The sequence below is a fragment of the Dreissena polymorpha genome, chromosome 9 (assembly GCF_020536995.1).
Source record: "Dreissena polymorpha isolate Duluth1 chromosome 9, UMN_Dpol_1.0, whole genome shotgun sequence".
Classification (NCBI taxonomy): domain Eukaryota; kingdom Metazoa; phylum Mollusca; class Bivalvia; order Myida; family Dreissenidae; genus Dreissena; species Dreissena polymorpha.
This window is the reverse complement of record NC_068363.1, coordinates 61,456,297-61,480,995: the sequence shown is the minus strand read 5'-3', so window position 1 is coordinate 61,480,995 and position 24,699 is coordinate 61,456,297. Positions and strand designations below refer to the sequence as shown.

Genomic DNA, 24,699 nt, shown 5'->3' with positions numbered 1-24,699 from the left:
TTATAAATGACACTGTTAAGACCGGATATAAACTATTTGATATAAATTATTTGATTATTGCTAAACTGTCGTTAATCTGCTGGACTACTGACATCCTCAGTCGAGAGCCACCAGTCACTGAATGTTTCGACCCTTTAATCTCGAGATATTCTCCTGGTGGTGGGTCCGCAGGGGTTGATCAATCCCCTATGCGTCAGTAGTCGGCTGCCAGCTCCTCTCTTCTCTCCTGAACCAAAGCCATCTTGATGCTCCCTCCGCTGCATCCCCAAGTCTGTTGACTGCTCGCTGTCTTCTCTTCCTGTCAGGCCAAGTGCAGTGAAAAGTTTCCAGAAACACTTTGCCGGAAAGCCTTGGACGCCGACCTCCGCTGGAAATAGCCATGTGTGCCACCCCTTCTCCCTGCATTCCCTCTGCAGATCAGCATATTTCGCCGTTTTCCTCTCCATCGCCTCATCACAGCGCGACTCCCAAGGAACTGTGAGTTCAACCATCACCAGACACTTGTCCTTTGTCGACCAGATCACCATGTCGGGGCATTGTATTGTCTAGACAACACTTGGGAAAACCAGCCTTCGTTTCAGGTCAACCACCATCTCCTATGACTGCGCACGATCGATGCTGGCGTCTGCTGCTTCTTGACGGTTTCCCCTTCCTTTACAAAGTGCATCTTCCCGGTCTTCTTCACAGTCCTCTTATTTCGTCTCTCCTTTTCCACTATGTCTGCCAGTTATTGGAGGACCTTGTTGTGTCTCCACCTGTATTTTCCTTGTGTAAGGGCTGTCTGGCAAGATGATAGTGTATGTTCTAGCATGACTATCTTTCCACAAAGTGGGCAGGTTGGGTCGTCAAATTTTCCCCATCTGTGCAGGTTTGCTGGTGAAGGTAGCAGGTAGTAGGCTGACCTGAGCTGGAAAATAATGCGTAGAGGTTCGCTGCGCCAGATATTCGCCCAGGTCATCTTTTTTCCTTTAGTCTGCCACTTAGTCCAAGCACCCTGGCAACCCATTGCCACTGCCCTTGTGCCTCGATCTTCTTCTTCAGCCAGACACACCTCTGCTTGGATCATCTCCCTCCTTGTTCTACTGTCAGCCTTCTTCGACTCCGCAGAGCCAGACCTTGTGTTCCCACTGCCGTTGTTCCCACAATGTCTTTGTGTCGCAGGCGGCTCTCGGCTTGCGCTACAGCCTGGCTAGCAGACCACTTTTTCCAGTCTTAGTCTCAACATCTGCTCTTCCGACCATGTCATCCCTTGAATCCTTCAGCGTCATGACCAGTCTAGCCTTGGCCACCTTGTACTCCTTCAACAACAAACTTAATGGGAGCTGTAGTTGATTGGATCATCCGTAGAGCCCAATTTTGCTGAAGCTTGATGGTATGCCAAGCCACTTTCGCAAATGCCTACTAATGGTTCTCCCCAGTCCTTCCACTGCTGTTGTTTCCACCTCATAAAGCATCAGTGGCCACATCAGTCGTGGGAGAAGTCCATTCTGGAATAACCAGGCCTTGAATTCGTCAGGTAGTCCGCTTCTGTCAATCTGCTTCAGACCTTCAGTGAGCTGGTCAGGAGCTGGTTCTTGATGCGCTTGATGTTCTTCCCATCTTGGAGTATAGCATCACACTACTTCCCAAGGCATTTAATGGGGCTGTCTATTATCCATGGTTTGTCCTCTCCTTGCACTGTAAAATTGAATTTCTTGGTAGGTTGGCCTTTCCTGATAACAAGTGCTCTGGACTTCCTGGGTTTGAACCTCATTCTGGACCAAGTCGCTGCCTCTTCTAGGGCTGAAAGCATCCACCTTGCTTGAATATGGGTCTTCCCTGTCAGAGTGCGGTTATCCATGAATCCCTTAACTGGAGGTAGGTAGATTCCTGTTGCTGCTTTTGGACCACGTGTCTCTCTCTTCGCTGCATTGATGATGAGGTTCATACCCATCACAAACAGGACCACAGAGATTGTGCATCCTGTGACAATGCCTTTCTCCAAGCTTTGCCATGCTGTTGTCTGGTCTCCCACAGCAAACTGTAGCTTAATGCCTCTGTAGTAGTCTTTTACCAGGTTACAAACGTGTTCTAGTACATGATACTGCTCAAGTGCCTTCTCAATTAGCTTGTGGGGTACACGTTGTCAACGTCTAGCCACACTACAGTCAGGTAATCATGATTCACTCGTGCTTCCCGGATCACTTGGCTGAGAACACTGGTATGCTCGACGCACCCAGAAAATCCAGGAACTCCACCCTTCTGAATTGACGTATCAACGTAGTTGTTGTCTGTAAGAAACATTGTCAGTCGCTTGGCTAGGACTTCAAAGAATATCTTTCCCTCTACGTTGAGGAGAGAAATGGTCCGGAACTGACCAATATCCTTTGAGTCCTTCTCCTTTGGGGTGAATATTCTCTCCGCTCTCTTCCAGCAATCCGGGATTTTGCCCTTTCTCCAAATCACTTTAAGTAGGGACCATAGTTTCTGAAGTACGCCTGGGCACATCTTATAGACTCGAAAAGGAATGCCATTCGGGCCTGGGGCTGAGCCTGTCCGAGCTTTCTTCACCAAGTGCTGTACCTCAGACAATGAAGGCTCCTTTGTGTCCAAATGAGTTTCTGGCAGGTCTTCTGATTCTAGCCTTGAACAGTCACCCAGTGGAACCTCACGTGAAGGATCACTGTTAACATTGCGTAAGTGCTGCTCTATGTCCTCCATACTGCTCTCTACTGTTCCTGATCTTTCCTTGTCAAGAATGTCTTCCAAGAACTGGTATGGATTCTGGATGAATCTAGTTCTCTGTCTCTCCCTCTTCCTCTGTCTTGTTTGCTCAGCCTTGTTGAGAGTTCTCAGTTTTTCTCATTAAGTACTAGTATATAAAATTTAACAGCCATAAAACCATCTAAAGTCAAGTTTTAGTGGAAACGATTTATCTTTAGTTAGTAACAGTGACCTTGGGTACATTTGGATGATTGGCCTTCATAAAAGCTTAATGTATCCAAAAGTTTCATTAAGGTTTGCCATAGTAAAATAATTGAGTTGCAAACACAAAAACTTGTATATGTTCAAAAGGGGCATTATTCTGCTAAATTTCAGGATATAGCCCTTGATCACAACCACCCATAATGACCTAAAAGACAAATTGATCTTAAACTTAAATTTGAATTTTTTTAGGATATAGAGATATGGAGCTGTTGGTAACAATATGAAGCAAATTCTGCTAAATTAAATTTCATGTCATGGGTCTTGTATAATAACATTCAATCTTGAGTAGATCTAGGAATATGAGTTGTTTCCCACAAATGTTAACTTTAATTCATAAGTGAATTTAAACAAGGGCATAATTCTGCTACAATGCAGGTCAGAGTTATACATCTTGGTCTATGACTCGCAGTGATCTAAAAGACAAACAAATGAATGATGTGCAGTCATCAAAGTTAACAATATTATCACCCACCTCTCTGCCGGTATGGTCGTGAAGACGCTTCAGATTAACTTGTTTTTTTACACTCATTAAGAGGATAATTGTCACCATACATTCCATACACATTTCCCAACATCATCTTGAGTAATTAATTTATGTTAAATGTCAATATAAATAAAATGTATGACATTTCAGTATGGAATTAGAGCATATTATAAAGAAGCTTCCTTCTTTTGAAGATGTGCCATATTTCAGCTTCTTATGTCTAGTAACTGCACCAGTATCAATGGATATAATGATGTACTTAACTAATAAATATGCCTCCAGTACATAAGAAAAATTCATTTCCAAACCCCACATCCTTTGTTTTTTGGCAAAGCAGTCTAAGATGGGTTTTGACCTTGATTTCTTGCGATAATTACATGTGGCAAGAACAGTATTGTGCAAATTTCTTTGATTTAGGGGTTACAAACTTGCTATAATGTACAACAGTGTAATGTATTTATGAAAGATTTAAATTGTTTTATCTTATATTCAAACTTATATATTAATTTCACTGAAACAAATAACTACAAAGATTAGACTGTCAACGCAATATCAATGGTAAAATTCACAGATTCAGAAGTAGGAAGTATTATCTGTGCATCAAGTAGACCTAGGTCTTAATTTGTTATGCTTTATTGTAAAAGTGATAAACTTACGGTGTTTTTAATTTGTTCTTTTCATAAATAGGAAAAAAAGAAAAATGCAAATTTTATCAAGCTTAACTTTCTTTTTTAAGACTGAATTAAGTGGAGACTTCATTTACACTAAAACATTCCATAAAAACGGACAGTGCCGTCCCTGATTAGCCTGTGTTAACTGTGTTGACTTTTTACGCACAATCGTGAAGTCTAGTTTCCCCATTGAACAGCTCATCAATTGTGGACTGAACAGTGGAATAGAGATAACAAAATACAATTGTAAATATGATTGATTTATTTTGCGAAGCAGACTACTGAATAAATCTTGAAAATAGTCTAAAATTATGCATACCAAAAATGGTACCATGAACATATTAATATGTATATTATCAATAACTATGTATACATTTAAGGACTACAGAACAATTGCAATACAAAGTAACTAAATACGAAATACAAGAAACTGCTGAAAAATGTAATAACAAGAATCTAGACGTAATAAACAGATGCGAAGATAAATGCATTTGGCTATTGACAGAGTTTGTAAATCAAAATGGCTGGATTTGAACATGATGATTATGCCAACTGAGGATTTTCTACATGTTAGTATAATATAATATTCTAATTATGTATAGCTTAAAGAAATATGGAAAGAAAATATTATTCATATAAAACATGATGATATACATTAATAAGAGTACATTGATGTCTGATGGTGATATTAGTATGAAAAACATATTATGGTAAATATGTACATACATTTACAAAAGAACTGTAATGAACAGAAATACTTTTCTATGAAATGTTGCAGAGACAAACACCTATGACAGTAGAGAAAGATTTTACAATTTGGCTTTAAAAGCACACAGTGTCAACTGCTTAGACTTATATCGATCTTATTAACAGTCTTATTACGTGTACATGTACTTGAATTTCATTTTACAAACATGCATAACATTTAATAAAAGTTGTCATGTAAACCACATACAAAGACAGTGTGCCACTCAAAACAATAGACTTCCTACACTAAATATAAGTAGATGTTATAGAATTAAAAAAAATCTTTACAAATATAGACCATTTACTACTCTATGTGAACATTTGGAAGACAAGCTGAATTCGTGTGCAAGGCAGTTTCTTTGGTATACTTTGTTAAAACAGATAAAGTTTGCCTTGTTTTTTATCTTACACATACAACAATAGTTCCTGTTAGGATCAATTGAAGATGCAATTAGACTATGATATTAGAGCTAAATTTATTTTATCTTTATATGAAAAATATTAGATAATTCATACAAATTATGGAAAGTACACCTAACTCTTTAATAATGCTGTTCTCCACACAAATATGATACTATTGCACCCATGTGATATATTAAATGGCTAGAAAAGTTTTGTATATTTTTTAAATGAAAAGACACATTGGCATTTGTTTTGTTTCAACAGACCTTTCTAGAATGAATGTCATATACGAAATTGAAACATAAATTCCTAAAACCTTAAAGATTATTTTATCACATACTGTTTATGTTATCAGGTTGGCATTTCTTTTGTAAATAAATGTACTTTTGTATGATCAAGAAAACTGCTACAATTAGTCAGTATTATGAATCAGATAAAAACTATGAAGAGATTTTGTTCCCATTCAGATATTCATAAGAGAACTTGTGTTGCCTCTGCCCATGTGAAGTCATCAACAAAATGAAGAGTTGTACTACAGATCCACAGACTTTTGTTTTCTATTGAGATTCCTCAGATCTGATGACGGTGTGTACGATAACTGCACCAGCTTAACAGTATAAGCCTTGTTCTGGGAAAACAGGGCTTAATGCATGTGCGAAACGTTTCACCCCATTTAAGCATGTGCAGTCTCCACAGGTTAATCAGGGACAAAACTTTCCACATACAATTTTTTTTTAAAGAAACTTGCTTTAAACAAAAAATTAATTAAAGCAGAAAAAATTGTCCCTGATTAGCCTGTCTGGACTACACAGGCTAATCTGGGAAAGCACTTTATGCACATGTATCAGGCTTACGTTTTGCAAAGACTCGTTCATAGATCAGATACTGAATTACCAAAAGTTGCAAAAATTCTACCAGTGACAACAGACAGAAATATTCATCATGATTCAAAATTGAAAAAAAAAATCATTTACAATTTTAAATTGTGACAAATTTATGCAGTATCATAACTGCAAACAAAGAAAAGAATAATGCTATGTCTCTAACATTGAATTACAACACAGACAATCCTTAAAGTGTGTGTACACAGTTTTTTAACTAGGAATGTAATCGACTTGAATACTGCTAACGGTCAAAGAACCAACAGTACAAATATCAACACGCAATAATGTTCACATAAACAGACTGCAAATAACTATATCACTTCTTAAGTTTCTTTAAATGCTGAATGTAGAAAGTGTACATGAAAAAAAAACTGAACACGTGTTTGTGTATTTGTAAATATCTTGCACAGAAAATAAAATGGAAATTTCTACATCTATTTAACACAAAAGACTAGAAGAGGAAACGGTAAAAAAGAAGGCAAATTTAAAGAAAATATAAAAGCACCACTTACAGACAAATAAACATGCGATCTATGATTTTCTTTCGAAAAACAAATCTTATTTGAATTTAAAAAAATATGAACAACTTGTACTTAAATGTACATTTTATAAAAGAAGAAAGACAACATAATTAAAAAATTGCCAAACAATTCTCTGAAAAGAATGTTCACTTACATGTATATATCATCAACAAATTTCTGTCAATTTATGTCGAGTCATTACAAATAAATTTTAACAGATAGTTTTTCATGGCTTCTTAGAACTTCAAAACTATAATACACAACCAGAACTTGCTATGAATATTTTTATGCAAAATGTAAAAAACAAGGAGGAAAGATAGAAACAACAAATGTGTAAACATAAATGTGAAACAACCCTGTATGAATATGTCAGTGTTGCAAATATTGCAAAATATAGCCTTTAAGAGTGTTGTTTTCCTTAATTAACTATTAATAAAATATTACTACACAATAGCAGAATAAACAAAACTATACAGATTAAGTCTCTTAAATGCGAATATAATGAAAGGTAAAATATAACAATACAAAAGAAAACAAATAACCATGCTCAGATTTGTTTATCTTGTAATCTGGCACATTTATATATATATATTTATAAAGTATACCTGCACAAGAGTAACAACTAAAATATGTACACTTAATTAAATGATAAACAGATGAAACAATAGAGTCTTTAATTGACTTCAACTTCAATTTCTGATCAAAGTTGAATCATTTGTGTCATCCATCTGCACATATAATGGCATATTTGACAATGATTAATATGCACTAATAAAGTGCATTTTAGGCAAAATAAAATGAGCACATTTTATCATGGATTTATAATGTAAAAGCTATTGCAGTAACTCACAAGTACACTGCTTTTACCTGCAAACTGACTTTAATCAGATTCCTGTTTTGTTAAACGTTCATAACCAATGTGTAACACATATAAAATTAGAATAACTAAACAATGTAACAGATAATTAAACACACACATTCAAATTATGAACAAAGTTATGATCCTGGTACATTTGGCTTTAGTAAATTCCCATTATGAAATATATGTACAGAACATAAACATAATTTTGAATGCATTAACCAAATGTTTTCTACAGGCAAAACTTGTATTTACCAATGCTATTTATATGTTTTAATTATGACATTACATGTAGATTCGTTTACATTTTTATGTAATATACACATACATGTGAACATAATAATATGAAAGAACTGATAATCATCAGCACTAGGAGTTTACAAAATGGAACTTTGTTTAAAGCAACAATACATTAATTAAATGAATACTGTGTTACAACAGATTTCAGTTAATACAAAACAGCTTTGAGCTGTAGATGCAATTCTAAAATCAACCAAAACAACAACAACATTGACACCCCTTAAATGTGGATTTCAATAAAAAGAACATGCACATAACATCACATAACTATATCAACCTCACACTTTTTTGTAATAAAATTGTTTATCCGCTAATATAACATGAATAAACATACAAATTTAGTACAACAATACATGACCACAACATTTTGACGAAAAACCAGAAGAAATTTCATCTCTTCACAACTTTGGCAATATAAACAAGAGGGCCTAGTCACCATAGCAACCATAATGTCCTTGAAGTGCTCACCTGAGTTCAAGGTATACTATTGGTCAAAACCTTGACCTGCTTAAGTAGTTTTTCAGCCCACTTGACCCAGATTAACCCTTTGCATGCTGGGAAATTTGTCATCTGTTAAAATGTTGTCTGCTGAATTTCTAAAATTAGCATTTTCTTCTCTTTTTTTTCAAAGAATACTATCAGAATAGCAAACAGTTTGGATCCTGATGAGACTCCACGTTCTGTGGTGTCTCATCTGGATTCAAACTGTTTGCAAAGGACTTTAAAATTCGGTTCCAGCACTGAAAGAGTTAAAACATGGCATTGATATTATTATCATAAACATTCTGACCATGTTTGATCGAGACTCCATCATAAATTGGGCTTCTATAATGGTAATATGGGTTCTCAAAGATTTGATTTGGTGGCCTATATTTTGGAAAAATGTGAACCAGATTGTGACACAGACTATATAAAAAGTCAAGATTAACTTTCTGACCAAGTTTCATCAAGATTCAGTCATAAAGATAGTCTTTAGAATAGTAACACAGTTTTTCTTAGTTTGACTTGATGACCTACTTTTTGGATATACATGACTCGCATATGAACTGGGCCTAGATATTGTGAAGATTAATATTCTGACAAATATGCCTGAACACAGTCTTTCAGATGAGTTCAGTATCAATGCGTAGAGGGAGCAGAAGATTTAGTAGTTGCGCCTGATGAGCCATGCCTCTGCTGCTGATACACCGCCAGTTTGGTCTTATGCCCCTCGGTGTCACAGTGGGATTTGAACTCTTGCACCATGGACACCTTCTCACTACACAGTTTACATTCATACTGGATTTGTTCAAGTTTCAGGGTGATATTCACCCCTTCTGGGATTTTTCCGCCAGGAAAACACATGAGTCGTTGATGAGCGATGCACGCGTCTTTCGCTGGGTAAACCATGTGGCATTTCTTACAGATGTATCCAACATCGACAGTAGCTTCCTGTGCCAGACTGTAGTCCACTCCACTGACCATTGACCGAAGACTGGAGATGGACTTGCAGTCCTGCGTGTACTGACCAATCTTGGCCATAGGCTCGCTGAGTTTGGAGCTCACATCTTTGATAGCCTGAGCGGGGATCTGCAGCAGTGGAAGTGGGGTGCCATAGGTCATGGGGTCAAAGCCCAGAAGCTGATCAGCACCTAAACAGAGATCAAGGCATTTACATTATTTCATAAACATAATCATGGTGCATCATTGTAATAGCATAGAATGGTGAAACGGTTTGAAAAAGTCTCAAAGAACCAAATAAAATCTCAAAAGAACTAGAGCTTTGTCACATACGTGACGAATACCCCCACAGGCCCCATTGACACATAATATTTTGCATGTCGTCTTCACAAAAAACGGTGGACTCCATGCTCAATTTTTAAAACGCACTAAGTGACCACTTGACCTAGTTTTTGACCCAGAAAGGCCCATGTTCTAACTTGGCCTTAAGATCATCTCCATAAAACTTCTGACCAAGTTTGGTGAAGATCGGATGTAAACTACTTGAATTAGAGAGCAGACACCATGCTGAATGTTAAAAAACGCACTAAGTGACCCCATAACCTAGTTTGAGGCCCGGAATGGCCCATGTTCAAACTTGTGCTAGAGATCACCTAGATAAAACTTGTGACCAAGTTTGGTGAAGATCGGATGAAAAGTACTTGAAGTAGAGAGCGGACACATGCTGAATGTTAAAAACGCACTAAGTGACCCCGTGACCTAGTTTTTGATCCTGCAGGGCCCATGTTCGAACTTGGCCTAGACGTCATCTAGATACAACTTGTGAACAAATTTGGTGAAGATCGGATGAAAACTACTTGAAGTAGAGAGCGGACACCGTGTTGAATGTTAAAAACGCACTAAATGACCCCGTGACCTAGTTTTTGACCCGGCAAGGCCCATGTTCAAACTTGGCCTAGACGTCATCTAGAAACAACTTGTGAACAAGTTTTGTGAAGATCAGATGAATACTACTTGAAATAGAGAGCGGACACCCTGCTTAATGTTAAAAACGCACTAAGTGACCCCGTGACCTAGTTTTTGATCCGGCAGGGCCCATGTTCGAACTTGGCCTAGACGTCATCTAGATACAACTTGTGAACAAGTTTGGTGAAGATCAGATGAAAACTACTTGAAGTAGAGAGCGGACACCGTGCTGAATGTTAAAAACGCACTAAGTGACCCCGTGACCTAGTTTTTGACCCGGCAGGGCCCATGTTCAAACTTGGCCTAGACGTCATCTAGATACAACTTGTGAACAAGTTTGGTAAAGATCGGATGAATACTACTTGAAATAGAGAGCGGACACCGTGCTGAATGTTAAAAATGCACTATGTGACCCCGTGACCTAGTTTTTGGTCCAGGGGGGCCCATGTTCGAACTTGGCCTAGACGTCATCTAGATACAACTTGTGAAGAAGTTTGGTGAAGATCGGATAAAACTACTTGAAATAGAGAGCGGACACCATGCTGAATGTTAAAACGCACTAAGTGACCCCGTGACCTAGTTTTTGATCCGGCAGGGCCCATGTTCGAACTTGGCTTAGACGTTATCTAGATACGACTTGTGAACAAGTTTGGTGAAGATCGGATGAAAACTACTTGAAATAGAGAGCGGACACCATGCTGAATGTTAAAAACGCACTAAGTGACCCCTCCACCTAGATTTTGACCCGGCAGGGCCCATGTTCGAACTTGGCCTAGACGTCATCTAGATACAACTTGTGAAAAAGTTTGGTGAATATCGGATGAAAACTACTTGAAATAGACAGCGGACACCATGCTGAATGTTAAAAACGCACCAAGTGACCCCGTGACCTAGTTTTTGACCCGGCAGGGCCCATGTTCGAACTTGGCCTAGACGTCATCTAGATACAACTTGTGAAAAAGTTTGGTGAAGATCGGATGAAAACTACTTGAAATAGAGAGTGGACACCATGCTGAATGTTAAAAACGCACTAAGTGACCCGGTGACCTTGTTTTTGACCCAACAGGGCCCATGTTCGAACTTGGCCTAGACATCATCTAGATACAACTTGTGAACAAGTTTGGTGAAGATCGGATGAAAACTACTTGAAATGGAGAGCGGACACTTAATACGGACCGACCGACAGACAGACAAGCAAGCTCACTCCTAAATACCCCCCTAAACTTCGTTTGTGGGGGAATAAATATACATAAATTCACATGTTAAAATGATTGCTTGCCCTTGTAGTGAAATTGTTTTAAAAAGCTACTGTACCTGTTATATAAATTTAAATAACTGATAAACTTTTCTCAAATGAGCCATTCACCAATTATTCTTGTTTGTGCAATAATTAACTGCTAGAGTATTAAATAAGAAAGTGAAGCGAAGGCTACGTTGGCAGTGCTATTCTTGCAAAATACAATAAAAGGTTCTACATCTAGATAGCTCCAATACCAGAGAACATTAAAAAATCAGTTCTATTATAGTGGAAAACACTAAAATAGCCAATAAATAAGTCAGCCTGCATGGTCATGTAGCTGGGTATACGTTTGGTGTGCTGGAATTGCAATAAACCCGACCTATCACATTTAACATGCTTTATTGTTGTTTGAATTATTTAGCATAATGAAAAACAAACCCTATATATGTTGCCATGGAAACTGACCTGGCATCATTCCAGGAGGAAGGGAGGGTAGTCCAGGGAAGAAACCGGGCAGTCCAGTATACATGTATGGGAACATTCCGGGATCCATTCCTGGCATCATGCCCCCAAACATACCCTGTAAATGCCCAAAGTCAGCCATCCCCATTTTGTTGTTTTCCTTGCGTGAAGAACCTATAGGACATAATAGGGAGAAAATATATGTATGGGTTTTTGGACAACCAATGATAATATTGATTGCTAAACATGACACTTGTACAACATTATTATTTCTATATCAGATGCCATGCTTTTATGATCAACCCACGATTAAAAGGTTTGGAGCAGAATAAAAACTGGAAACTTGGAAGAAATACAGTTGTGACCATATGAGTTATGATATGCCTACCCTTCATGTAGTCTTACATAAGTGGCTGAACGAACATATTTGAAACTAGAGGGATAAATTGTTAAATTTGTTATCTTTTTTTAATAAAAACTATTTATCTTTATTTTATAAAAACTTTTCTATAAATTTCCTTGTATTTTGAATCATTATAGAAATTATTTTACAATGAATATAATATCACTTCATTTCCTTTCATTTTAAATATTAATATTCAATCCACTCCTAGACATCATAGAGGTATCAATTAATAAAAATTAATAAATCAGTCCACAGCTCGAACATCTCATAAATAGTTAGCAAGTATTGATGCACTTTGCATTCATGTTTTAGTTTTCACTCCCAACTCATACATCGTATGTATTACATGTACTCATTAGATATCAGCAATTGTTGTTAGGTTAAGTTTGAAATGTCATTTGTCTCAGACAAAGTATCAATGGGATAGGCATACTGAAGTTTTAATTAAGAGATTTATTACATCATTAACAAACCCTATATTTTCCTTATTTGTTTCTGATTATTTCCCTGTTGACATGTTAAGATGACGAAAAATCTCAATCGCACCATAACACGCATCACCAGCAGGCTATTTGTATATTTTCCCCAATATTTGAGTATTGACATTCAAAAACAATTACCAGAAATCTGTATGTGTAACAAAAGTAAACATATACAGAGAAATCTATTTGATAACTAGGGAAATAATTATGAGACATGTCACCATAGCAACCAGTGTTAATTAGAGATGTGAAAATGTCTTTGGTATGTATAAGACATGGAGACAAAGCAGTTATTAGCAAAAAAATAATTGTCTGTTCTGAGAAGCACATGGTCCAACCAAGCTAATTATATTCCCCTGCTATTCTTATATTTGAAAAATTACTTGAACTTGAATATATCTTAACAAATCAAGAAAAGATAGAAAAGAAAGGCAATTATAAAGATCATGAGTAGCAAAATAATTTCAATTTAGTAAAAACATTTAAAATAAGCATATTCAGCATTCTTAAAAACAAACTTTAGTAAGAGACAAACATGTTATAAAGGTTTGACTGAGATTAAGTACAATATTTAGTACAAAGTCAGGCATTCAAACATACCTTCAGTTTTGCGAGAGGATTTTTCACTTTCCTTTGGTGTGGACTCTTTCTTTGAACCTTGAAGAAATTCCGGAGGCAAGAAATTCATTCCTGAAGAGCATAAAAGTCAATTAATAACAAAAAGCAGTGATGACATTCAAACATCAACCATAAAACTTTTGTTTATTTTGAAACAATTTTTTTAAGCCTTTTCAAGCCTTCTTAAAAACAAATGCATAGAAACATAATATTACATATTCAATTCAAAGACGTAAAGTTGTAATTTATAACCTTTTGAAAATGTTATATGAACCAAGTTGTTATTAATGTATTGCAATCAAAAGAAAGTTGTAACCAAAGCTACAGATATCATAACCTCAACTTAAAAATATTAACTACTATATTTATAACAAATTAGATATAAGAAACTCAAAGCACTTAAGAACCAATTAAAATTATGTCTACCAATTCATTAACAAACAATTTTATTTGCAGAAAATAATTTTCTTGAGCAATCTTAATGCAGGTTGTATTTCATAATCTGCAATGATGAATCATTTCAAATGTCACTTCATATACTTCATAACTGTGACCTTGCCATTTAACATTAGAAATCAAACATATTTTTCCTGAAGATATATCATTTAAATTCAATAAAATTGTCTGCCCTAAATTAATTAATAATACCAAGCTGATAACTTACAAAATAAATCTCACAAGAAAAGCCAAAGGCGCTTGTTTCATACCCCAAGGAATTTTACTGTTCTGAACCAGAAGTGTTAACTAGGTTTCACCAAAGAACTAACTTAACACCTGGCAGCCATGTTTTTGAACAAACCAAAATCATTTTGGAGCTCAGTCCAAATATTACTGTAACAGCAAATATTATTTTAATGTTCTTCACTGGTTTCATGATAAGATGGTTACTCGTAATTTATTGTGTTTTAAAATGGTTGTACTATTACCACATGCTACTTAGCGACTTATAATTTTTACACTGCATTACAAAATTACAAATGTGGTAAAGATATGACCAGGACAATGTAATCAACATGTATGAAGATTTGGAATCTTGAGTGTTCACAAGATCTTTCTTTGATTTGACCTAATGACCTAGTTTATTACCAATTTGGAGCAGTTTCAAAACGTATGGTTTAAAAATCATTAGGAATCATGTTCTTAACATATACATATGTGAAGATTGGGCAGTAAGTGTCCTTTTAAGAGTTAACAACCTTTGACTTTAATTTGACCTAGATATCTGGATTGTTCAACAAGTAATTATGAAGCATTTGATTTGCATCAATTACCTGTCATTGAGTGAAGCTGACTCTGGGAGTTGACTTCTTCCATGATTTTGCGCATTTGATCCACATCATTAGATTGCGACGTATGCATCAGACCAGACACGCCTCCCATCGACGACACAGAGTTAGACATCTCCCTCTCTGCATCGGACTGGGTCTGTATGAATTCACGCACCTTATCAATGTGCTTCTTCGTAAAGATGTGATCCTGAATGGTGTACTTGTGTGAATACTTGAAGTTACAGAGTGTGCACTCCTCTGGGGGCTTGGGGAAGTCCGCTTCAGATCCGTACGACTTCATGTTGAGTTTAGCTTTCTTTTCTTTGGCTCGAGCATTCTGGAACCAAACTTGTACCACTCGTTTCTGGAGGCCAATGACTCGACCAAGCATCTCACATTCAGCCATCGTTGGTGTTTTGTAGTCCTGGAAAATCTGTTTCATGATTCTGACCTGCAGACTGGTCATCTGTGTACGGTATCGTTTCCCGCCCGTGCTTCCAGGACCAGACTGGGACTGGCTGTGGGAGGGAGAGGCCGGGCTGCCGCTCATGTTGCTCAGGTTAGACAACTCTTCATCGTGGTCCCCACCATGGTGAATGGCCTGGTCTTGATTGAACCTGTTCATCATGTACGATTGGTCAACGGCCGAGCCAAGAATACTGTGAACTGAATTGCGGCCGCTATTCTGTCGAACTCGTTCACGTTCAGGTGCAAGTCTTTCACCACTGCTCTGTTCACTGCTAAAACTGGACTGAGAAGTTGGTCCCTCACGATTCTTTTCCCCTACAGACTGGGTGGACATCTTTAAAGGCTTGCTGAGATCTAGGGGAGCATCATCTTCAGCTAGGGACACTCTCGTTTCAATCTTCTTTGGCGTGGAGGTATATTCGTGAGCCATGGGTTTTACTGGTACTGGAGTGTGACTCGTTGAACTCAGCTCGCTAATATACTTCTTGAAGGAATCCTCGTAGAACTGCTTCATTGACATCTGTATGGGATCGGGCATGGGAGGGAAAGCAAGACCACCTAGGCTTACTGGGGGCATGTATGGCAAGAGCCCCTGCATTGCTGGGGGTGCCAGAAGCTTGCTGTAATCAGGGGAAGGTGGAACCATACCAGACGACGATGGGACAGGGCTCTCGATAGCAGCGTCAGGAATGGCGTCAATGTTGATGTCACCCTTAGCCATCTCTTCTGGATGCTTTGTGGCTAAATGGGACTCGAGAGCAGATTTTGCCCTAAACAGGGCTCTACAAATTGGGCACCTCTTGTGAATGAGTTGTTGATGTGCTCTGTACTGTCCTTTCCTTTCTCTGGCCCGCGTGTTTTGGAACCAAACCTGCACAACACGTTTCTTAAGACCAACATCTTTGGAGATAGCTTCAAGTTGCTTTCTGCTGGGGTTACAATCAATCTGATATTTTTGGTACAAGTAGTCAAGCTGCTCTGGTAAGATAGTGGTGCGTAGTCGTTTATCTTTTGGCTGATCATGATCATCATCCTGGTCATCTTCATATTTACGTTTGATAGGGGACTGGTCGCTCATACCATGCATGTTTGAACTGTTGGCAGCCATGTTTTGCAGCATTCCAAAAGCACTGTTCATATACATGTTATGAAAGCTCTGATGTTCTCGATACTGGTCATACTGACTGAACGAGACATCGCATTTTTCACAGTGAAACTTTTTACTTCCATCGCTGTTACTGCTGCTGTTAAGTTCCTTGCTGCGACCCATGTTTGAACACTCAGACTCTGAGTCCGAGAAAGCCGTATTATCCAGGGAGGTAACATTTGACATGGAGTCACTATCGTCAGAGAGCATATGAGAGTCTTGTTTCTCAGCATCAGTGAAACAGCTTCGTTTCTGATGACGAATCAGATCATAGTACCGCTGGAACACTGACTGGCATTTCTTACACTGGTAGGTCAAACCTGACGTACGACTATATGGAGAAGTGGCAGGAAACCTCTTTGGAATTCTCAGCAGGCTGGTTTTCATAAACCTTTCTTGCTTTTTGTCTGGCATTCTGAAACCAGACAACGATTACTCTTGGACTGAGTCCGAGCATTTTTGACAGATGTTCCAGCTCATCATCCTTTGGATAGGCGTTCTGATCAAAGTATTCCTGTAAGCACTTGACTTGGTAATCAGTAAATCTTGTTCTGTTCGCTCGGCGCCCAGCTGAACTTCCGCCTGGTGGGGAATAGTTTCCGTCATAGATGCAAGAGTTTGGCGTAGTGGATGCAGGAGGGTAACTTGGAGTGCTCATTCCAGAGAAACTGGAGGTAAATGACTGCATGAAACTGCTACCAGCATTTGGAGTTGACATGATGGATTGCTGTATGATAGGTGTAGGGTTTGAAAATTTAATATCACTCGATGGAGGTGGAGTCAAAGCTGAGGAGGGTGTAGTTACAGTAACCTTTGCTGTTTCTTCATTAGACTTCCTTTGTTCTGTTTCCTTTTTGACAGATTCAACTATACTTGGTTCTATTACAGAGGGCAGAATCTTTGGAGTTTCAGAAGGTTTCTCCATAGGTTTTGAGGACTTTGACTCTTCCATTGGCTCCGGCTTTTCTTTCTTGATCTCACTCTCAGTTTTCATTACAGCAGGACTTGGGCTCTTAGAGGGAGGCAGGCTGGAATCTTCAATGATTGTCAGTTTGCCAGTTTTCTCATACTCTTCCAGATCAAGAGTTGTAGATGGAGGATTGCTGAAATTATATGGAGAGTCCTTATTTCTCTGCCGCTCTTTGAACAGTGTATTTCTGAACCAGTGCTTGATTACTTTCATAGGCAATCCAGTTTGTTCTGACATAGCCTGAATTTGCTCCTCAGAAGGAGAATTGTTTATATCAAAGTAGCCCCTAAGAACTTTCAACTGCTCATCATTTATACGAGTTCTGGCCCTCTTCTGATTGGCATCAATCTGTCGAGACTGGGCTGAACCAGGGCCCATGGGAAGGTTTGGTAATGTTGGGGACTGCATATCAAGGCCTGGTGGAGGCATCATCATAGGCATCATGGACGCTTGGGTGTTCATGTTCATCATTAACGGCATCGACATTGGCAGCATGCCCATTCCAAACATCATCTGAAACATGTCCATCTGCATTTGTGCAGCATTTGGTGGTGGTGGAGGGGGTGGTGGCATTTCCTGCTTGACATGTTTTTCTTCTGGTATGGGTGTAATGGGTGCAGGTGTTGGAGGCAATTCAGGTGCAGGTAAGTCTTTTGGAATCTTTTTCTCAAAGTCAGATTTAAATTTATCTCCGACTTCCTCTACAATTTCCAGAGGTACAATTTCTTTGTGAACTTCTTCTTCATGTGCTTTGAGGACCCAAACGCTTGAGAACTGCTTGCTGCATTTGTTACATTTACTTTTATTCATTTCTGGCAAGTGAACCTGTTTCTCGATCTTCACATTCTGTGACACATCATCACCTTCATTGGGCTCTTTCACTTCTCCATTTTCCAGTTCGCTCAAGTTGTTTGAATTGTTATCTGGCATGTTTTCCTTTTCATTTGTATCATCCTTCTTTACAGATTCCTCTTCCTTCTTCATTCGCCTCTGATTAAACTCATTGAACTGCATAACACATTCAAACCCAAAGTTCTCCAGCAGGTTCCTTTGAACAGCAGTTTTTATTCGCCCTGTGAATCGTGCCTTGTTCCCTGAAGATGGACTCAGGCCAGGTGAGGAGGAATTGATTGAGCAAGCAGCCTGATGCAGAGCAAATGACTCGGCTGAGTTGAACACTGCCGAGCATCGATGACACACCTGAAGGCTACCTGAGAGCTGTGTGGTCGATGTGGAACCTCCGGCTTGAGAAACATGGCCAGAAAACATCTTTACTGAATCTCGATGCTGAGAATGCGAAGAGATCTTTTCCAGTGATTTTGTAGATGCTGTTGATTCAACGACAGAGGATAACTTTGCCTTTGAATTGCCTGACTGAGATTGACTAGATAGGCTGCTGAGAGCCATTGACTGTGGAAACATGTGGCTGGGGATTGAGATTGGCAACAAGGGAGGTAATCCAGGTAGCAGAGGAAGTCCTGGCAATGATGGCAGACCATGGAACCCAGGAAAACTTGTGAGCCCTGGCAGTCCTTGGAATAGCATGGACTGCTGGGACAGTGAGGTCTGCTTTGTGAGGAAATCATTTAACATTTTCTGTTGTTGAGCTTGGAAAGATTTGTCAATTGGTTCTTCAATCAGTGGTCTAGTGAGGTCAATCTCCCCACTCATGGCCAACTCATGAAGTTTCGAAGCCCTTGTCTGATGGCCCACTGAACGAATGTGAATATCTAGTGTAGAGCCCTGGCTGTAAGACACTTTACAAATGTTACATTTGTACGGCTTTATGCTGTCATCCTCAGCAGGGGAGGCTTCCCTTGATTTCATGGAAGAGTGCTTTTCTGATGAGCTTGTAGCAGATGTTGATGTGGCAGCAAAGGTATGTAATGTATCTGCTGCAGATGAGTATGCAGTTGCAGTTGATGGCACAGGACCTGATGAGGTGGGTGTTAAAGCTAATGGAAAATCTGCCAGACTCGTGTGTTGTTTCATCTTGTGAAGATGGGAAACTGAGTTGCAGTGCACTAGCAGTATATTCTTCTGTGTGAAGGACTCCATGCAGACATCACATTTGTACGGTCTGTTAGGATCCATGAATTTCTCAATAGGATAGTTAAACTTTTCCCCTTTCTTGTGCACAATAGTCTTATTATGTGCTGACAGGTACAGCTGTTTGGTGAAGGCAACCTTACAGCGATGACACTTGAATTTGCGATTTGGGTCTTCATATGAATTCTCTGCAAATGCCATACTGTTCATATAATCTTCCATAAACTCTTTGGATTCATCCATCGATTCCTGATCAAACCCATTCTCATCTGATGCAGGTGTTGTACATGGAGAAACATCCTTTGAGGATTTATCAGAATCAGCAATACCATTTTCCAAAAGGACCGCCTCATTGCCTGATTTCTGATTAAAGGTCTCTGGCAATATGAACACTTTGGCAAGTTTTGGATCCATAAAAAATGTGGAGAAAGAAAGTGTGTTTGCATCTATTTCTGCTTGATACTGTTCTCTAGCACTCTCGCTGAGGTCATGGGATGTTTCAACATGTTTTCTGAGCAATTCAATGGAGGAATACGTCTTAGCACACAAGTTGCACGTGATGGCGGATTTTATGAGATGAAGTTGAGCATGATATTTCAGCTTATGCTCCGACTTGAAACCCAATGTGCACAAACTGCAGTGGTATTTGTACTCAGCTTTGGCAGCGGAGCTCAGTCCTGACACCTTGGCATGGATTTCACGGAAATGCATTTGTAGTGCTTGAGCAGTTTTAAAATACTGGTTACATCCCTTTTTCCAGCAGAGGTATCCCGGGCCACGAGGCGTCTGCTTCAATTCAAGGTGGCCGAGCTCATTTTGGTGGGAATACAGCTGGTCAATGTTCACAAATGACTTTGAGCAGGTCTGGCAGCGGAAGTGGTCATCAACATCCTTCTCAGACATTGCTGTTATGTCAATGGCTGAAAAGCAAAGAATTCAAACCATTACAAGTTGAATATTAATTTTACAAGTCATTGTTTTTTTTTGCTCCAAAATTCGACACAAGTTTTTGAATGCAACTATTAATTATTTTATAAATCTAACAGACCTTAATATTGCAATAAAATTTATAACAATCATAATCATAATAATTTTATGTTTAGCATGTGTAAGCAAAATAACACAAACGTACCATCTTCATGTGCCAACTTTTCCCAATGAGCTTCAACCATGTTGTTATCAACCTCCATTGATGCCACCAGCTTCATCGTCGCCTGGGGCAACCGTGAAACGTCTGCAAACGTCATCGGTGCCATCTTTGTTTTCATGTCATGGGAATCATCTGCCAGTGCAAGCAATGACTTCCTAAATCCCTCACTCTTCACATGGTGATCAGAACCAACATGGTTGTGAACTTTGGATTTGTCGCTGAATGGTTTCTGGTAGAGCGGGCATGGAAGCGACTCGGCAGACGGCTTGTTGTTGACCTGGTGGTGTGCGGGGGTCAGCAGGGTGTTGGCAGAGGTCAGCAAGTGAGACTTGATGGGCATCTCACTGTCGTTCTCACTTCTCACATCACCTGCAAACATCGTAGCCAGTGAGAGGTTGAGTGAATATCACACATAAAAGGTATGTGACGAAATATCATAGTTACATCTGTAAGCACATCAATTTTTGTTTAGATGTCTCTTTTTTTAGATCTGTTAGTAAATATTACTTAATAATCTGTGAAGACAAAGACATTTGTAGAGATATGTGACTAATTATCACAATTGAATCTGCAAAATGCTGTAAGTTATTTACAAATTGTACCATGTTGATGTTTTATATTGCAGTTGTATACAGAATGTCACCTTTTGGCATAAAGCACAAAAATTTATTTAAAATGGCACATTGTTGCGTAATGCACACAATTTAATTTAGAATGTAACATTTTTGCATAATGCAAACAATTTAATTTCGAAAGATCACTTTTTATAATGCACATAATTTAATTTAAAATATCACTTTTTTTTAAATGCACACAATTCACTTTATTATAATAATTCTTGGACACACAAACTTAGACAAACAGAAAGGGGAGCAAACTATAAAAGTAGTCAAATTTTAGCAGTAAACAAATTAAATCACTCAATAAATCCATGTGAAATAATCAACTAACATACCATGTGTCTGTTAAAAAAAAAATACATAGTTCCATAAATGAACAATATCCATAGTCAGATGCTGATCACATGAAATGTCAACATAACAGAACTTGTAATTTCATTTTTGTTAAACTCTCCAGCAACTTAAAGAGCCTAAGAGTGGGGGACACATGTTCAAATTATCAAAATGTTAGTGTTAATGCCAAATTAGTTTTGTTGTAAATGTTAAATCCCAGCTCTAAATCAAATGCCAAATGAAACTGGCATGTTTATTTTTATCTGAGGATTTGTTTTTGTTGAGCAAGTTTTCACAGAAAAGTATACACTTCTTAGTGCAATCAAATATTGAAAACATGCATTTCATAAAAATTAAAATAACTGATGAGAAAGAATATTTTTGTATATGAGGATAGCCTTCATCAAAATGTTGATATAAGATCATGTGATAATTATGTTAAACAGATTCATATATGATTTCTTTACAAACAACCACATTGTATGCTTATATTATTAATTAGGTTATCAAAATAGAGGATATCGTCATTATATACAATAAAACACATTTAAATATCAAAACCAAATCCTGTAGGACATTACAGTAATTGAAAGAAAATATTAGCAATATTACTGGTCTCCACTCCTAAGACATTAAGGACTATGAAAAACCAGGGCTACTTCAAACACATCTTTATGACACTGATCAATCAAGGTTCTTTAAACAGACTGGTTTTAAGGATAAACACCACTGTCGGCGATAAAAAACAGACAACCAGCCTACCTACAGCCTCTCAGTCAGCATTTAAACTGTCTAATTACCACACTAATGGCTGATCCCTCCTAATTAATTACCGTCATCTGCTCTCCACACCCACAACGTGCATATCAGACAATCTACAGAACGTTCTACTTCCAGGTTCGCTAGTATATATTCATGTGTGTATAAAATGCTTATACAGGATACAGGATTATATATGCAAGCTTACTGCAACTTTTCTTTGCCCCTTAATCGCAACAATGTACATTCTTATAGTCTATGTAAGTGTTATTACACTTTGCTTTGCTATTTTTCTTTTTACTTTTTCTCATTCATGTATTAGTATTTTAATCCAAAGAAGACATTAATTTTTTTTAATTAAATTATAATTACTAAATTCAGTGATTATCATGAAAAATTACTCTATTTATCCTTACACTCTGTAAAAATACTAAAGAACTATATTAAGAAATACTTTAAATCAGAAACATAATTATTTGATGATTATTCCACCATTGATAATTTATTAGATTTTGCTGCATGTAAATGCCAACATCACACAGTGCACAAGCATTCATATAAGTATCAAGGAATCAGAATCCTTGCCAAAGTATTTGTGTCCGTAGACTTTACGATTGTGGCCGAACGCCAGCATGCAATTATTCTAAAGTTCCTAGGAATTCAATTAACGGCTGGAAGTTGGTAATTATTTACCATTATTATATGCCATAAAGCCTGCCAATTTAGTTTATGTTAGGGCTCATATATTTAATTACTAACAGAGAAATATCTCAACTCAACTTAAAACAAATTTTGACAGGTAGTGCTTTAGTTTAAAACTGATTTCTTTTCCAGTCTCTAAAACAACGGAATGGTCTGTGGCAATGTTGCCACAATACAAAATGACAACATTTCTGAAAGATAAAATCTTGCAAAGAAACAATTACTGTAAAAATGACTTTACAATATAAGACTTTTGTCTTTAATTTGAGCAAAAGACACAAATAACAAGTAAACAAGAGCTTTCGCCATAGGATGACATATGCCCCCGATAAACGCTTTGATAGAAGTTATGAGCATTTTTCAAAACCTTAACGCAAATTTTGAAACCTAAACGCGGACCCCAAGTTCAAGGTCAAGGGGGTTATTTTTGTGAGCTTATGGAAAGGCCTTGTCCATATACGCATGCATACCAAATAAGGTTACATCTGAAGTGACATAGAAGTTATGAGCATTTTTCGAAACCTAGACGCAAAGTGTGACGGACAGACAGACGGACAGTGCGATCACTATATGCCCTCCTTCGGGGGCATAAAAAACACATTTTGGTAAATACTAATACCTGCAATTTACTGTTTCTGTGTTGTTGTTTTGTTTTGTTTTTAAATCATATTGACTTAAGATGTACAGTCTATTATAAAGATAAGTATGTGCACTTTGTGGTAAAAAAAAAGAATGCAATATAATATTTTTGGTTGAACAAAAGCCCTACCCAAAGTGAGAAAGATAGGCAGCATTACACATGTGCTGTCACTCATTAAAACTGCAATTAAAATGTTATCATCACTTTTTACAGCATAGGAATGTTAATGATCAACAAAACTATTTTATTTTTGATACATTAAACACCAGGCAACACCAAAACGCTCTAATAAACTACCCATTAGTATAACTTCAATAACAAAGGATACATATTTCATGTTAATAAGAAGGTGGATATATGCAAGACCACAGGAAAATTATTTAAAGTAAAATTTGATCAAAAACAAAAACCAGCACTAAACTATGCAGTCAAGTGTGGTTTATGTGGAATTCTCACACAATTCACAATTGAATATGTCAGAAAAGATTTATATTTTTGCCATCACACCCAGCCAGAAGCCATTTGATTAATTGTAGTAATTAGCAGTCAAGAGTCAGTTTTTGCTGGCGATGGTAGAGCAATCAAAATTCCATCTTTTTCTTCAGTGAATCCAAGTTAACAAGCGTTCCAATTACACACTTGTCTACTTCCAACAATTTGAAGCTTTAGAAAGCATTATTTTCAAAACATAGCCCATCTATTATCAATATCAAGTTTCAAATGTGGGTATTTCCATATATTTTGTTTCTTAAATTTTGTCAACTGATCTTGACAATTTTATTGTTTGTGTTCACTATTACCTAATGAAGACTTTATTACTTTCCCTTCTTCCCTACATGGGGCCTCTTAATGTTCAACAATTTTTATCTTCAAGAAATATGTATATATTTTATCAGAGGGCCACGCTAGTTAACACTTATCTATCACGATAAGCATGCTGTTGAAAAACCAGAGGAAGGAATTTAGATACCTGATTCATTTTCCAGAAATTTTGTGTTTATACAAATGAGAGAAAAAAAAGAACATTAATTAGAGTTTGGCTAGGAACTAAAGCTGCCAAACAGTGATAAAATGTAACCTATAAACATAATTAATGTGTATGTAAGGAATAAGTTTCCTGATTATTTCTGAGATTATTAGACCT

At 37.6% G+C, this 24,699-nt stretch overlaps 2 protein-coding genes across 2 annotated transcripts in view; both read right to left on the bottom strand.

The window, feature by feature from the left end:
• Window positions 1-727: 727 nt before the first annotated feature.
• Window positions 728-3,496, bottom strand: LOC127846096 (uncharacterized). Its single transcript, XM_052377272.1, has 6 exons — window positions 3,440-3,496; window positions 2,216-2,817; window positions 1,797-2,036; window positions 1,443-1,599; window positions 1,183-1,298; window positions 728-1,127 (listed from the first exon to the last, which is right to left on the bottom strand). Exons 1-6 carry the CDS (start codon window positions 3,494-3,496, stop codon window positions 728-730), a joined length of 1,572 nt encoding a protein of 523 aa, XP_052233232.1.
• An 870-nt stretch (window positions 3,497-4,366) lies between these two features.
• LOC127846426 (zinc finger homeobox protein 3-like) overlaps window positions 4,367-24,699 on the bottom strand; it is a 124,753-nt gene continuing 104,420 nt past the window's right edge. The window contains 6 exon segments of the mRNA XM_052377651.1: window positions 4,367-9,466; window positions 11,947-12,117; window positions 13,432-13,521; window positions 14,721-16,687; window positions 16,689-20,271; window positions 20,484-20,870. Coding sequence (XP_052233611.1) covers window positions 8,955-9,466; window positions 11,947-12,117; window positions 13,432-13,521; window positions 14,721-16,687; window positions 16,689-20,271; window positions 20,484-20,870 — 6,710 coding nt within the window. The 3' untranslated portion in view covers window positions 4,367-8,954.

What these genes read in the sequence shown, in the direction of transcription:
- LOC127846096 (XM_052377272.1), bottom strand. Translation starts at nt 3,496, where the DNA reads ATGAGTGTAAAAAAACAAGTTAATCTGAAGCGTCTTCACGACCATACC. An exon ending in GGAGTTCCTGGATTTTCTGG is followed by an intron (nt 2,037 to 2,215) that starts GTGCGTCGAGCA and finishes AGACTACTACAG; the next exon opens with AGGCATTAAGCTACAGTTTG. An exon ending in GGCCACTGATGCTTTATGAG is followed by an intron (nt 1,299 to 1,442) that starts GTGGAAACAACA and finishes TTGTTGTTGAAG; the next exon opens with GAGTACAAGGTGGCCAAGGC.